Source organism: Cervus canadensis, chromosome 29 (genome assembly GCF_019320065.1).
Source record: "Cervus canadensis isolate Bull #8, Minnesota chromosome 29, ASM1932006v1, whole genome shotgun sequence".
Lineage (NCBI taxonomy): Eukaryota > Metazoa > Chordata > Mammalia > Artiodactyla > Cervidae > Cervus > Cervus canadensis.
Genome location: NC_057414.1, coordinates 46,292,748 through 46,308,648, shown reverse-complemented (window position 1 = coordinate 46,308,648; position 15,901 = coordinate 46,292,748). Strand labels below are relative to the sequence as shown.

Below are 15,901 nucleotides of genomic sequence, written 5' to 3'. Positions count from 1 at the left end.
CAGCTGTGCTCTCCCCCCAGCAGGCAGAGGGCGGCGTGCACAGCCCGAGTGGTCTCCTCCAGCCGGGTCCGAGCCATGCCAGCTCCGCCTGTACAACAGCCTGACCCGGAGGAAGGTAGGGGCCGCGGGCGGGGGCGGGGGCGGCTCTGGAGGATCCCTCGGCTAGTGGGCGAGCGTCCTCCGCAGGGCTGTGTTCGGGAGCGTGCGTGCACACCCGTGTGGGCACACCTCGAGGGCCTGCCTGTCGGCTTCCTGGCTCTGGGTGTGCTCAGCAGGATCAGAGGCTCCAGGGGTTTTGCACAGGGCTGATGGGACTCAGAGGTTTTGCACAGGGCTGACGGGACTCAGAGGTTTTGCACCAGGGCTGACGGGACTCAGAGGTTTTGTGCAGGGCTGACGGGATTCCATGGGCCAGCACCCTGAGCAGACGGGCGGCAGGGTCCCCCTCGTGGACTGGTTGGGAACCGCGGGCCCTGAACCGACCTGAGACCTTGGGCGGCCGGCAGGAGGCCTCACGCCTAGGCCGGCTCCTCCAGGAGTGTGGGCCCCCTGGCCGCTGGGAAAGGAAAGCGCTGTTACCACGTCGCTCTGGGAGCGAGTGCTGGGCAGTCAGCGCGCTCGGCTCTGGCCTGGCTCACAGCAGGCGCCTGATGAATGGAGACTGTTCTTGTTAAAGCAGCAGAATTGGGGCACCCGTCTCCTTGACCCCCGGCCTGTGTCCGTGAGTGGAGTCCCAGGGAGGAGGGGGCCTGCTCCCCGGGCCCCTGGGTCGTGGAGCTCACCGTTGTGGGTCCAGTGTGGCTCCCCGGCCCCAGCCTGGACCGCGGCTTTCTGCAAGCTGCGTGGTCCCTGTGAACGTGCGCGAGCCGCTCATGGCCGCCAGCAGTGGTCCTGTGCCCCTCGTGACGGTCGTGCCCTTGTTTCCAACCCAGGATGTGTTTGTGCCGCAAGACGGGAGGAGGGTGACGTGGTACTGCTGCGGGCCCACCGTCTACGACGCCTCGCACATGGGGCACGCCAGGTACGAGCGCGGCGGGGCCGAGCGGGGGCGCCGCGCCCAGCTTCATTCTCTCATCTTCAAGATGAAACTTCTTACTTTGAATATTCACTGTGGAAAAACTAGAGAGTCCAGACAACCAAGCAGACGTAGTCCTCGCAGCCCCCACATGCCCCTCTGGACTCTGACCAGAGGTCTCCTTCCTGTGCCTGAGAGTCCTTCCCACCCACTACCCTGGGGCCGGCCCAGGCTGGGGCCGTGGGGCGAGGTGGCCCCTCTCCCGACGCGCCGCGGTGCCGCTGGAAAGGCAGGCCCCTCTCCCGAGGCGCCGCGGTGCCGCTGGAAAGGCGGGCCCCTCTCCCGACGCGCCGCGGTGCCGCTGGAAAGGCCTGTCTCCCGTCGCTGCAGGTCCTACATCTCCTTCGATATCCTAAGAAGGGTGCTGAGGGATTACTTCAAGTTTGACGTATTCTACTGCATGAACATCACGGACATTGACGACAAGGTAAAGGCAGTTCTCAGGATTAAATTGTAAATACGGTGGACGGCCCAGGGAAGAAACGACCTTGGGTGAGTTAATAAAGCCACGTCGGCTTGAGCCAGCTCAGCTCAGCACAGGCTGTGTGAACCACCCGCCCCCCCACGGGACTTGTCTTGCGGTTTATGCAGACGATGCTTTGTGTTCAGCTGCTTTGATGCTGTTGAAAGTCTGGGTAAATGTGAGCGACCCCTGGGGCGGGCGTGGGGGAGGGTGGGCTCGGGCTGACCCCCACTCAGGAGGACGAGGGGGAGCCGCGTTCTCGCTTGCCGCCCCGGCTCACGGTCGCCCTCTGCGCGGGCACCAGGCACCGCCCAGCTGACCCCGCTTCCCTCCTCTGCTCCCAGATCATCAAGAGGGCCCGGCAGAACCACCTGTTCGAGCGGTACCAGGGGACGCAGCCCCAGGCGGCACAGCTGCTGGAGGACGTGCGAGCCGCCCTGCAGGTGGGTCCCTGCCGCTCCGGCCCCCACATCCCCCCGTCCACCCCGTGCCCAGCACGGGGCCCGGCCTCAGCGGGCCCCGGGACACGCAGGTCACGAGGTCTCCGTCTCGGAGCTCCCCCGGCCCACAGGGAGAACCGCCAGCAGAGACACCTGAGGGCGGGGCGGGGGTGACCACTCCTGCCACCTGTGGGACGCTCCGCGCCGGTCATCGTGGTCTGCGCTGACCTGGGAGCCTTCCACATGGAGTCACGACCGAATCAAAGGCATGTGACCCAAGAGGCCGAAGCTGCCAGGCTGCTTAAGTGGGTGGTCCTGGAGGTTTTCAGAGTTATCTGAATAAATTAGTTGTCTCTAGTCTAACATTTTGATTTGAAAGAACTGTATTACAGATTATGGCTATTATATTTTGAGGTCAGATAAGGCAGGTTCTCTTTCTTAATCACCATCTTTAGTAATTACAGTAATGACTGCTTGTGCTTACGATGTATTATCTCCGCCAGAAAAATTAGGAATAAAATTAGAGCTTAGCAGCCATCCTCTAGGCTGAGCAGTGGGGCCTCTGTGATGGAGGCATCGTGGGGGACACGTGTGTGTCCCGGGCGCGGCCTTAGGGCAGCTGCCTCAGTCCAGGGTCACGTCAGAGGGACGGGCCCCGCGACCTTTGCGCCACCTGCCTCATGGGGACACGCGGGGTGACGCCCTGGGGACCCAGACCCCCGGAGGCCGCGGGCGGGGGGCAGGACCGGCCTCTTCCGCGTGGAGCCGGCAGGGAGCGCGGGGCTCTGCTGAGCGGGGCTAACGGTGTGGTCTCTCCTCACTCACAGCCGTTCTCCGCGAAGCTGCAGGAGACCGCTGACCCGGACAAGAGGCAGATGCTGGAACGCCTGCAGCGCGCGGTGGCGCAGGCCGCGGAGCCGGTGGAGGGGGCGCTGCGGGCCGGCCTGGCCGGGCAGGAGCTGGACGGCCGCGTGCAGGTGAGGCTGAGGTGCGTCCGCGGCCTCGCCCCTCCGGTCGAGGCGGCGCCCTCGGGAGGCGCGGGGGGCCGGCTCTCAGGGTTATTCCGGCCTCCTCGGGGTCTCTGTCCGCTGCTTGTAGCAGCACCACCTGGGGAACACGAGCGAAGACGCCGCGGGTCCCCCTTGGGCGTGAGCGCGGTCTGCTGGGCTTGAGCGCAGCGCCGTCCTTGGGCCGGAGCCGCACACCCTGTCTCCCTCCGCGGTCCCCGCCTCATCTGGCCTGAGCGCGCCCGGGTTCCCCTGGCCCTTCTCCTCTACACCGGCGCCCTCTGTTGGCCGCTCACGGAACGTGCAGAAAGGACCAGACCCGGGAAGGTGCAGCCAGGCCCGCAGGCTTGCAGCCGTGTCGGGATGCACGCCTGCAGGGCCCCTGCTCCTGGGTGTGCGTGTTCCGAGCTTGGTGAGGCGTTGGGGGGCACAGGGGCGTGGGGACGAGGCTTTCCCGCGTTTACTTCTGAGACCACACACAGGGTCGGGGATGCCTTAGGCCAGCCAGAAGCTGGTTATGTTTCTGTGTTTCCAACAGTGATGCTGGGAATTTTCTTCAGTGATTCCAGTAACATCCTTCTTATTAAAATTGTACAGTATGCATAACATGCAGTTTACCACCTTAACCGTTTTTAAGAACGTTCATGTCGTTGAGTAAACACCATCCGCTGCTCATCTCCAGAAATGTTTTTCGTTTTCCTGAACTGACACGCTGTCTCCGGGAAACACTCACCCAGCCCCTGGCCCCACCGTCCTGCTTTCCACCCCCATGGATCCGGCTGCTCTCGGGGCCTCACAGACGTGGGATCATTCGGGATTCCTCCTTTAGTGGCTGGATTATTTCATGTAGCAAACTGTCTTCAAGGTTCATCCAGGTCGTAGCACATGTCAGAAGGTCCTTTCTCCTTGAGGCCGAGTACTATTCCATCTCGCGGGCTGGAGCCCGTTTAGCGTTTCCCATCATTGATGAACAGTGTTTTCGCCTTTGTGGCTTGCTGCTGCGAACGCGGCGTGCACATCCCTGCTCTTTGTTCTTTGTGTGTATCCTCGGAAGCGGCTCATACGGAAACTCAGCCCAGTATTCTGAGGAGCAGCTGTGTTGGTTTGCAGTAATGAGTGTTACTTCCTGACTTTGCAGGACGTTTGGTCCCTGCCAAGAGGTCCTTGAAGTTTGGTTCCCCGATGGCTCAGCTAGTAAAGCATCCACCTGCAATGTGGAAGACCTGGGTTCAATCCCTGGGTTGGGAACGTCCCCTAGAGAAGGGAAAGGCTACCCACTCCAGTATTCTGGCCTGGAGAATTCCTCCATGGGGTCACAGAGAGTCGGACACGACTGAGTGACTTTCACTTTGACTTTCCAAACGTCCATGGTCATGCTTGGTCCATGCCGAATGGTTCTGGGTACAGCCACACTGCAGAGCCTTCTGGTGTGGACCGGATGCCTTACGTGTGACTATGCCCTCCTCGCGTGTTCCCGGCGTCCTTACGTGTGACTGTCCCTCCTCCTCGCGTGTTCCCGGCGTCCTTACGTGACTGTCCCTCCTCCTCGCGTGTTCCCGGCGTCCTCACGTGTGACTGTCCCCCCTCCTCGCGTGTTCCCGGCGTCCTCACGTGTGACTGTCCCCCCTCCTCGCGTGTTCCCGGCGTCCTCACGTGTGACTGTCCCCCCTCCTCGCGTGTTCCCGGCGTCCTCACGTGTGACTGTCCCCCCTCCTCGCGTGTTCCCGGCGTCCTCACGTGTGACTGTCCCCCCTCCTCGCGTGTTCCCGGCGTCCTCACGTGTGACTGTCCCTCCTCCTCGCGTGTTCCCGGCGTCCTGTTGGTTTGCCTGTGCGGCAGCCCGTTGGGTGGCCAGGCTTGTGCCTGCGTGTCGGATGTAAACTGTCGGGTGGTAACTCCCGTGGTGTGAAGTTGCATTTCTCTAGCCTCTCGTGGGACTGAGGATCCTTTCGTGTGTTCACTTCCTGGTTGTCCTTCTGCACAGGCACCTTCCACGCCATTTTCCCCTGGGCGGTTTGTCTTCTTACTGGTTTGTAAGCATCGCTCTGTTTCCTGGACGCTAGTTGTTTGTCATTTAAATGTGTTGCAAACACTTGCTCCTAATTTGTGGCTTCTCTTTTAATAACACAGAGCCTTAGTTTTAATGCAATCAACATTATCAAGCTTCTTTTATCCTTAGCATCTTTGTCCTAAGAAATTCTTCTTACCCTGAAACATGACTATATTCTCCAGTATTTTCTTCTAAAGATTTTAAAGTTGTACAGTTCACGTTTAAGTCTTTGATCCCCCAGAATTTGTTTGGTTTTGAGGGTTTTTTTTGTGTGTGTGTAACTGTACCAGGTCTTAGTCGCGGCATGTGAACCTTTTTTAAACTGTTTATTTTATATTGGGGTGTAGCCAATTAACAATGTTGTGATAGTTTCAGGTGGACCGCAGAGGGACTCAGCCATACATATACACGTATCCACTCTCGCGCCAATCCCCCACCCTTCCAGGCTGCCACATAGCATTGAGCAGAGTTCCCTGTGTCCGCTTTAAATACAGCAGTGTGTACAGGTCAATCCCAAACTCCCTAGCTATCTCTTCCCTGCATTCCTTCCCCCGGTGACCATAAGTTCATTCTCTGTTAATCTGTTTCTGTTTTGTGAATAAGTTCATTTGTATCGTCTCTTTCTGCTTCCAGTGTAAGGGAGATTTCTGCTTCTCTGACTTCCTTCCCTCACGTTGACAATCCCCGGCTTCATCCGGCGGCATGCGAGCTCCTAGTTGCGGCATGTAAGATCCAGTTCCCTGACCAGGGATCAAACCTGGGCCGCCTGCACGGGGAGCGCAGAGGCTTAGCCACTGGACCACCAGGGGAGTCCCCAGAATTAGTTTCAGAAGTCGTGAGTAGGGCTCCAGTCCTCCCCAAACGTGGCAAGCCCCGCTATCCTCAGGGCCCACAGGCCCCTCTGCTGTGGGTCGGGTCTCAGCCCTGTTCCTCTGGTCGGTCAGCCGCCCTGCATGAGTGTTGCGGTGTCTTGGCACCGATGCCTCACCCTGGTTTTGTTCTCCAGATGTGTTTTGAATGCTCCTCGGCTTGTCGAGTCCCACACAAGACACCTTGGACTTTAAATATTATATATTGAAGGATCATTTCGGAGATCCACCTCCAGCTGTGTCGAGCCTCTCTTTCTGTGTCACTAAGACTTTTTAAAAGAGTGTCTTAGAGCAGTGTCAGGTTCCCGGTGAAATGGACAGGAAGGCGCAGAGGTTTCCTGTGCCCCTCGCTGCCCCAGCCCGCCCCCACGCACACGGGGCCTCGCCGCGGTCGTCAGCCCCCGCAGAGCTGCTGCTCGTTACGGCTGGTGAAGCTCCACTGACACGTTGTCACCACCCAGGGCCCCCCGTTTACCCTGGGCGCTCTCTTGGTGTTGTACCTTGTGCGGGTCTGGACACGTGTGTGATGATGTGTCTCTGCCCTTATGTCCTCGCACAGAGTAGGCGCCCTGCCCTGAAAGTCCTCTCTACTCCGCCTGTTCATCCCTCCTCACCCACAAACCCTGGTAACCACTGAGCCTCTTACTGGCTCTAGAGTTTTGCCTTTTCTGAATATCACAGACTTGGAATATTGCAGCGTGTGCCCTGCTCAGATTGGTTCCTTTCACTTAGTGACACGAACTCAAGCTTCCTCCAGGTCTTACCAGGGCTTGAGAGCTAGTTTCTCTTTAGCGCTCAAGGTTAGTCCCCGTCTGGATGGACCACAGTGTATCTGTCCATCCACCTGCTGAAATGCATCTTGGGTGCTTCCAAATCTTGGCAGTGACGCATAATGCTTCTACAAACACCCATGTTATGTGCGGGCATAAATTTTCACCTCCTTTGGGTGAGCACCAAGGAGCTTAACTGCTGGACCACGTGGTGAGAGTCTGTGTAGCGTGTTAAGAAGCCAGCGAGCTCCGCAAGCGGCTGCACCCTCTCGCACCCCCAGCAGGGATGCTGCGAGTCCCGGTCGCCCCAGCCCCTCGCCGGTGCTGGTGTCGGCGGTGGTCAGCATTTGGCTGGTCTAGTAGTCATGCAGAGGGCGTTTGTTTTCATTTGCGTTTATCTGACGACACACGATGTCGAACATCTTTAGGTATTTGTTTGCCGTCTTGAATCACGTTTGGTGGAGTGTCTGTTAGCATCTTGGAACCATTCTGCAGTCAGGCAGTTTTCTCATTATTGAATTTTGAGAGTTCTTTGTTTCTTTTGGATAACAGTCCTTTATCAGACATGTCTTTTGCAAATGTTTTCTCCCAGTCCATGGCTTGTCTTTTCATTCTCTTGACAGTGTCTTTCCCAGAGCAGAAAATTTTAATTGTAGAAGAATCCAGCCTATCAGTTCTTACTTTTCAAGAATCATGCATTGGTGGTGTTGGGAAGAAGTCATTGCCGAACCCAAGGCCATCTAGGTTTTTTCCCTGTGTTATCTTCTAGAAGTATTATAGTTTCCCATTTCACATTAAGGTCTGTGTTCCAGTTTGAGTCAGCTCTTCTGAAGTGTGTGATGGCTGGCTCTGGACTCTTGGTTTCTGTACGTGATGCCCAGCTGTTGAGCACAATTTGTCAGAGAGTGTTTCTGCTCCCTTGCTTTTGCTCCTTTCAGGGAGCAGTTGACGGTATTCATAGGCGTCTGTTTCTGGACTCTGTTCTCTTCCATCACTTCACTTGTCAGCCCCACACTGCCTTTTTCTGGCTGTGATCACCACAATCATTTGTTGTGGTGCCTGGATCTGCAGTTGTGGCACATGGGTTTACTTGCTCTGCAGCATGTGGGATCTAAGTTCCCTGACCAGGGATGGAGCCTGGGTCCCCTGAACTGCAGGGTGAGCTCTTACCCACTGGACTGCTGGGGACGTTCCAGCGCCGCCTGTCTTGATGGCCGTAGCATGCCAGCGCGTCTTGAGGCGGGAGCGTCGGTCCTCTGGCCTTGTTCTCCTGCTGCAGCGTCGTGTGGGCTTCCTGGGTCTTTTGCCTCCTGTCCTTATAAACTTTAGATTCAGTTCGTCAGTACCCATGAGACGACTTGATAGGAATTTGATGAGGATTGAGCTGAATCTACAAATCGAGTTGGGAAGATCTGATACCTTGACAGCATTGAACAGTCCTACCCAGATGTGAACTCTCTCTCCATTTCTCTCTTCAGAGGTTTGTAGTTTTCCTCGTGTAGATCTTGTAAGTACTTTGTAAAACTCATCTGTAGGTATTTCATTTTGGAGGAGATAGTGTAAATGGTATTGGGGTTTTAATTTCAAATCCCAAATGTATGTCTTGGTCTATAGTTTTGTGCAAATGATCCCTGACCCCGGACAATACGACTTTTAAAACTCTTTGGCTTTAAAATGGTGCAAAAGCAGTGAATATCCAGTAGAAACCGAGCTTTGAATGTTGATCTCCTCCTGGACTAGCGACGTGCAGTCTGCTGCCCTCCTGGGGTGCTGGGCGTCAGCAGTGAGCCTCGGCTCCCAGCCAGCTACTCGATCACCATGGTAAGCAACTGATGCACCAGATTTCCCCAGTGGCTCAGTAGAGAATCTGCCTGCCAATGCCGGGGGCATGGGTTCAGTCCCTGATCTGGGAAGATCCCACATGCTGTGGGGTCACAACTGTTGAGCCTGTGCTCTGGAGCCGCAGTAGGAGAAGCCGCCGTAATGAGAAGCCCACGCACGGCAACTGGAGAGTAGCCCCACTCGCCGCAACTGGAGAGAAGCCCGTGCAGCAGTGAGGGCCCAGCGCAGCCTTGAGTGAATAAGTAAATACACGGAGCAGCGGTCCATTAAACAAACCTGATCCACCTGCAGCGATCCGCGCCCACATGCGCGCTCTGGTTTTCACTTTCCGCATTCAGCACATGATTCGAGTTTATAAAGTAGGATTCGCTGTAAAGTCGGATGGTCAACACTTAGTTATAAAGCAGGGTCGGTGTGAGATGGTTTTTCCAACTGTAGGCTAACGTGTTCTAAGCACGTTTAAGGTACCCCTGGCCAAGTTAGGATGTTTGGTAGGTGAGCTGTATTAAATACATTTTTCAACTTAATGGTATTTTCAGCTTAAGAAGGATTTATAATCCTGTCATAAGTTGAAGAAGATCTGTCTATTTTCTTCCTTTTTCTTGCTTTATCACATCAGCGGGGACTTCCAGTTCGACGCTGGAAGAGTGATGAGAGGGGACATGCTTGCATCGCACCTCATCTTAACGGGAAGGCTTCAAGTTTCCCACGCTTATGTCTGATACTAACTGTGGGCTTCCTGTAGCTGTTTTCCGCCAAGTTGAGGAAGTGCCCCTCTATTTCTAGTTGACTGAGAGTTTTTGTCATGAATGGATGTTAGACTTTGTCCAGTGCTTTTTCTGCATTGATATGATATGATACTGATAAGTGATCATATGATTTTTCTTTTTTAGTCTGTTGATGTGATCATTTACATTATTTGATTTTGTAAAGTTGAACCAGCCTTGCATACGTGTGATCAACTTGGTTGTGGTATATGATCCTTTTTATGCTTCTGTACATTCAGTTTGCTAATATTTTGTTAACAGTTTTTTAAATCTATGTTCATGAGAGATACTGACCAATGGTTTTCTTGTAGTGACTTTGGTTCAGGTATTAGGGTATGCTGTCCTCTTCTAGTTTCCTAAGGTGAAACCTGATTTCAGATATTTTTTTCTCTTCTGATAAATGCATTCTGTGTTACAAATTTCCTCTGAACACTGCTTGTCGGAGTCCTTTAATGGACTGGAACCTGGTAGTCCGGAGTCGACGATGAGAGAGTGAAAGAAGGAAAGAGGCTAATATTCCCTGGGTTATGCAGCCGGCCTTCGCGCTCCAGAGAATCAGCCAGAAATAGAGAGAAAGACACGGGGACCCAAGCTCTGATGGAAGAAGGGTGCTTTACTGAATTCTGTAAGAGTGTATATACCGGTAGCTTCTTTAGATAAAGATCAAGAGACCAGACTTTACAAGTTTACCAGGGAAGCAAGGAGCGATAGCGGCCATAAGGCCAAGAGGCGATCCATATCAAAAGAGGGCCATAAATAGTTACTTTTCACCTTATGGATTCCTCAGCCCCTGGAGAGGCTTGCCTCTCCTCTTAATTCCTGAATGTTCAGGAATTAATAAGGAACCAGAGGATTCAGGACAGATCCAAAACAGCACACAGGAAGCCTCCTGTTGAATGATTCCTGACAGCTGCTTTTGCTGCATCCCATAAATGTTGATAAGTTGTGTTTTCATTTTCATTTAGTTTGAAGTATTTAAAATTTTTTCTTGCGATGCCTTCTTTGGCTAGGGTCTTATTTAGAAATGTGTTATTTAACCTCCATGTGTTTGGGGGATATTCCAGTTATCTTTCTGTTGTAGGCCTCTAGTTTAATTTAACTGTGATCTGATCACACACACCATAAGATTTCTGTTCCTCTTAAGTGTCTCTGGGTGTGTTTGATGGCGCGGCGTCTGCTCCATGTGACTGGAGGGGACGTGTCTTCCTGCTGTTGTTGATGAAGCAGTCTCTTTATAGCTGTCAGTTGCATCCAGTTGATTGATGGTGGTGTTGAGTTCAGCCGCTCCTTTGGAGTCTCTGCCTGCTGGATCTGCCCACTGACGTCTCCGTCTGCGACACCGGATTCACCTGTTCCTCTTGTCGTTCTGTCGGTGTTTGCCCCGTTGTGTTTGACGCTCTGTTGTGAGGTGCATGCATATCGAGGGTCGCTGTGTCTCTGGAGAATCGCCCCTCTATCATCATGTGACGCTCTTCTGTACCCTCCCTTTCGGATCCACCAGGAGTGGTTGACTCCTGATTTTGTGACACCCTTTCACTCGTCGTGGGGACGGGGTGGCAGCTTTCACACCTTGGGAGGCGGGGCTGGAACCCGAGTCCCTCTTTTACCAGCCGCTGCCCCATCTCTCTTACCCGCTTCCTTCTTTTCTCTTTCTCTGTTCCTTTTTGTCTCACCACTTAGGAGTTTAGCTCATTTTCTGGTTTAAGCCTTTAAGGCCATAAATTTTCCTCCAAGTAAAGTTTTTGCTGCTTCCACCTATGTTGACATTATTCTTCTGCTTCTCAATAGGTTTTTACTTCCCCTTTGATTTGTGTTTTGAAACATGAATTATGTAGGTGTTCATTTGATTGAGACCTGCTTCCTCTGCTCTCTTGTTCTGTGTCAATCCTGCGGGCAGCGGTGGGCTTTCTGCCACTGCATGTGGGGCAGGCCCAGAACTCGCTTCCAGCTGCAGCCTGACAGCCCTGCCTCCCTGGAGCCCTGCCTCCTCTGCCCGCCCTCCGTAGGCACCAGCTGGGTCCTGGGAGGTTTCCCAGTAGCTCTGCTCTGTCTGGGGTCTGCTCCGGGGCTGCCCTGCCCGCCTCTGCCCTCCAGGCTGCCTGCGCCCTTCGCCCCTCCTTGTCCTCTGCCTGCGTCCCTGTCAGTGGACCGCAGACCGCCTGCCTGTCCGCACACCCGTCGCCGCTCCAGCTAAGGAGCTGAAGCCCTGGATCTTCCGGGGCTTCTGGGCCGCTGGGGCTCGGGCGCAGCCCTGATGCTGTCTCATTGCATCTCAGATGGCTGTTTCTGGGTGTGATGTGAGGACTGCAGTGACAGGACGTGACTCGTTCCAACGCTGCACCATTGTGGTCGTGACGTGGGGCCTTCAGCTGATGGCATGTGCCCGGCGGGGCGGCCTGGGCACGGAGACCTGCCTCTGGACCACGGCTCCATCCGCTGCTCTGAGCCTCCCCCAGAGCAGGCGTCCAGGCAGTGGGTGACCACACCGTGTGCCCTCCCGCCCTGCCCCAGGAAGCCCCGCCGCACCGCCGGGCCTCTCCTGGCCCACCCTGAGCCCCCGGCACGCGGTCAGAGCTCCAGCCTCTGGACGGCCAGGCCATCCATGGGAGCTCTGGGTCTCCTCCCAGGTCGGGTGCTGGCCGTGCACAGCGTCTGTACGCGCGAGGCGGAGACGGACGCGTGTACACCACACCCGCCGTGAGCCTTGGAACTTGCACGCGGGTGCACACATCCACTTCCTTTTCTTCAGGTGTTGCTGGAAGAAGCAAAGGATGTGCTTTCTGACTGGTTGGATTCCTTGCACGGCAGTGAGGTGACGGACAATTCTATTTTCTCCGAACTGCCCAAATTCTGGGAGGCGGAGTTCCACAAAGACATGGAGGCCCTGAACGTAAGTGCTGCCGAGACCTTGGTCTCTTGGGCCGGGGGCCCCGTGACCAAAGGCCTCACGGGATCCAGACCATCTTCATTTTGTGTGCAAATTCAGTTTAAAAAGAGAGTGGGGGATGGGGGGTGGGGGAGGGGCAAGGGGCACCTGGGCCCCAGCGGCGCTGAGGCTTCTGGAGCCGGCCTCACCTCATCCCCAGGTCCTCCCTCCCGACGTCCTGACCCGGGTTAGTGAGTACGTGCCGGAGATTGTGGACTTTGTCCAGAAGATCGTGGACAACGGTTACGGGTGAGTGCGAGGCTCTGGGAAGATGTGCCCGGGGGCGCGGCTCTCTGCCTGCTCGGGAGAGGGGCAGGGAGGTGCGGGGAGCTGCCCAGGGTGGTGGTGCCCCGGGCTCCCGTCTCAGAGCTGCACGGCACGTGAGCAGCGGACGGGTCACCACGTGGCTGCAGCGGTCCTGTGAGGGCACGCGCCCCTCGTCCCTCCCTGGGTCCCCACCTCCTCTCAAGGACACCAGTCGTGCTGGGTCAGGGCCCAGCCCGAAGGCCTTGTTTTAACTTGAGCTTCTCTGTAAAGGCCCCTTTTCCGAATGCAGTCAGACTGCGAGGTGCTCGGGGTCAGGGCAGGCAGGCAGAGGCGTGGGCGGCCTGCAGGGCAGAGTCACCCGGGCAGGGGGCAGGGCACGGGCCAGGCCTCTGGGGAGTGAGGGGCCCCCGGCCCAGCCCCGCTCCTCACAGCCCTGTTTGGCCCACTGGGTGGCCGTGTTGAACAGCCTGCTGGCCTGCCCGCTGCACAGGGCGCGGAGCAGAACCCGATGGCCTTTGGGTCCTCAGGCCGGCCCACCGGGCGGCTCGTCACGCCTTCCCCGACGGCTTTGTGTTCCAGCTATGCTTCAAACGGGTCCGTGTACTTTGACACAGTCAAGTTTGCCAACAGTGAGGGGCACAGCTACGGAAAGCTGGTGCCCGAGGCCGTCGGGGATCAGAAAGCCCTGCACGAGGGGGAAGGTAAGCGGACCGGCTGGGGCCAGAGGCCGGGGAGCCGTGGCCTCAGCCCGCATGGCCGTGGGCGCCTAGGTTCACGGGGGCCCTGGCTTAAAAACTTGAGGGATTTCAGGAGCTTTCTACAGAGAACCCTTGAGTGTATTATTACCTAAGGAACAGAGCAGTGAGCAGCCACAGTGCCGTCCTGTGGGGCAGACAGGCCTCGGTGTCCAGGTTGGAGCTGACCGATCTTTTGACACCCAGAGTCCCCAAGGGTCGGGCTGGGCCGGGCTGGACTGCTGCCCGGCGGCGTGGAAAGGACACAGACGGTGACCTGCTGAGTGAGCACCCAGCACCTTCACGGGGTAGCAGGGAGCCTGGGAAGGGAGACCCCAGGGCACCCAGAGGGGCAGGAGACACGGGCTGCTCACTTACAGACCCCAGAGGGGCCCGGAGTGGACGCCGGGTGGGGGCAGGCCAGCCCCCGTCCCGGGACAGGAGTGAGCAGCCGTCGTCTGTAAGGTGGCTGCGGGGAAACCAAGGTGGGGGACTTGGGCCACAGTCAGAGCCGTCCCTGATCAGAGCTAGCTCCGATCTCGAAGCCTCGGCTCTGGGGGTGGACAAAAGCAAAAGTAATTTCTGAGTACCGGTGTTTAATCTGTGTAGAGTTTGGCTGTGTTTCATGTCATGGTATGCTTCAAGTACAGCTTCGTTCTAGATGTATGAGACTTACTCAGGCCAGGGAGTGCATTTAGTTCTACACCGCGGCCCGTCGTCCACCATGATCACTCACACTGAACATGAGAGCCCTTGTGCAGAGGTTGGCAACAGGCGACACTCTCAGAACGCCGGCAGCCGCTCGGAACGGCGTGTCGTCGCCACCGTGAGAGTGACCCGCGTGTAGAGACAGGCCCCCCGCCCACCCTAACCCAGGCATGTTAAACAGGGACGCGAGGCTTCTCCTGGACCAGGCGGGGTCCTGTTTGTCTTTAATTCATAAGTGTTTTCTGTGCTGTCACCCTCTCACACCACCAGACGCACTTGTTGCTGCCCGCGGTTCTGGAAAGCTCTGGGGCCGTAAAAATGTTTTTCTTGCCTTTTTTTTTTTTTTTGGACCATGGGTACAGTTTTCACATTTTATTGTCCTTACATTTAAATTTCACCATTAGCTACATGGAGCCTAAGTACTTACTGGACCCACGTCCAGACTTTTGAAACGTGATGCTGGATGGACGCGTGGCTGTAAGGATGTGATGTGTGACACTTTGTAGAAGACAGTGAACAGTTAGGAGGTGTCGCGGGTGTCTGCTTCTGTCCATCTGCTCTCACAGCCAGGCAGACGTGGGAGTCTCTGCGTTACAGCTGCAGGATGCGCCGTCCAAGACTGAACGGGGCTCCCTGGTTGCTGACTGAGTCTCCGCAGACTCAGGCGTCTTTGTCCCGGTTTGAAGGTGGCTTCGTTGTCAGGCTTCAGCTTCCTCGTGTACAGTGTCACACGTTTGGGTCCAGTGACTCCTCCTTAAGGGCTCTGTCGTAAAGAGATTCAGTTCCGTTCAGTCGCTCAGTCGCGTCTGACTCTTTGCGACCCCATGAACCGCAGCACGCCAGGCCTCCCTGTCCATCACCAACTCCCAGAGTCCACCCAAACTCATGTCCATTGAATCGGTGATGCCATGCAACCATCTCATCCTCTATCATCCCCTTCTCCTCCTGCCCTCAATCTTTGCCAGAATCAGGGTCTTTTCCAATGAGCCAGCTCTTCGCATCAGGTGGCTGAACGAAGTATTGGAGTCTCAGCTGCAGCATCAGTCCTTCCAATGAACACCCAGGACTGATCTCCTTTAGGATGGACAGGTTGGATCTCCTTGCAGTCCAAGGGACTCTCAAGAGTCTTCTCCAACACCACAGTTCAAAAGCATCCATTCTTCAGCACTCTGCTATCTTCATAGTCCAACTCTCACATCCATACATGACCACTGGAAAAACCATAGCCTTGACTAGACAGACCTCTGTGGACAAAGTAATGTTTCTGCTTTTTAATATGCTGTCTACGTTGGTCATAACTTTCCTTCCAAGGAGTAAGTGTCTTTTAATTTCATTGTCTACAATGATTTTGGAGCCCAGAAAATAAAGTCTTGTCACTGTTTCCCCATGTATTTTCCGTGAAGTGATGGGACCGGATGCCATGATCTTAGTTTTCTGAATGTTGAGTTTTAAGCCAACTTTTTCACTCTCCTCTTCCACTTTCATCAAGAGGCTCTTTAGTTCTTCACTTTCTGCCATAAGGGTTATATCATCTGCATATCTGAGGTTATTGATATTTCTTCTTGATTCCAGCTTGTGCTTCTTGCAGCCTAGCGTTTCTCATAATGTACTCTGCATATAAGTTAAATAAGCAGGGTGACAATATACAGCCTTGACGTACTCCTTTTCCTATTTGGAACCAGTCTTGTGTGACCTGCATATCGATGTCTCAAGAGGCAGGTCAGGTGGTCTGGTATTCCCATCCCTTTCAGAATTTTCCACAGTTTATTGTGATCCACATAGTCAAAGGCTTTGGCATAGTCAATAAAGCAGAAATAGATGTTTTTCTAGAACTCTCTTGCTTTTTCAGTGATCCAGCAGATGTTGGCAATTTGATCTCTTGTTCCTCTGCCTTTTTTAAAACCAGCGTGAACATCTGGAAGTTCATGCTTCATGTATTTCTGAAGCCTGGCTTGGAGAATTTTGAGCATTACTTTGCTAGAG

General features: G+C 55.2%; 1 protein-coding gene across 5 annotated transcripts in view; it reads left to right on the top strand.

Moving 5' to 3' along the window:
- The window catches only part of CARS1 (cysteinyl-tRNA synthetase 1), a 40,823-nt gene that overhangs the window by 11,600 nt on the left and 13,322 nt on the right, over positions 1-15,901 (top strand). For 4 of the 5 annotated variants that reach the window (XM_043452111.1, XM_043452109.1, XM_043452112.1 and 1 more), the window contains 8 exons: positions 21-115; positions 933-1,021; positions 1,406-1,502; positions 1,883-1,981; positions 2,806-2,955; positions 12,033-12,173; positions 12,370-12,458; positions 13,056-13,177. In XM_043452111.1, the coding sequence (XP_043308046.1) occupies positions 21-115; positions 933-1,021; positions 1,406-1,502; positions 1,883-1,981; positions 2,806-2,955; positions 12,033-12,173; positions 12,370-12,458; positions 13,056-13,177 (882 nt within the window). The remainder of the gene's footprint in view (positions 1-20; positions 116-932; positions 1,022-1,405; positions 1,503-1,882; positions 1,982-2,805; positions 2,956-12,032; positions 12,174-12,369; positions 12,459-13,055; positions 13,178-15,901) is intronic. The other variant, XM_043452113.1, reaches the window with a different exon arrangement.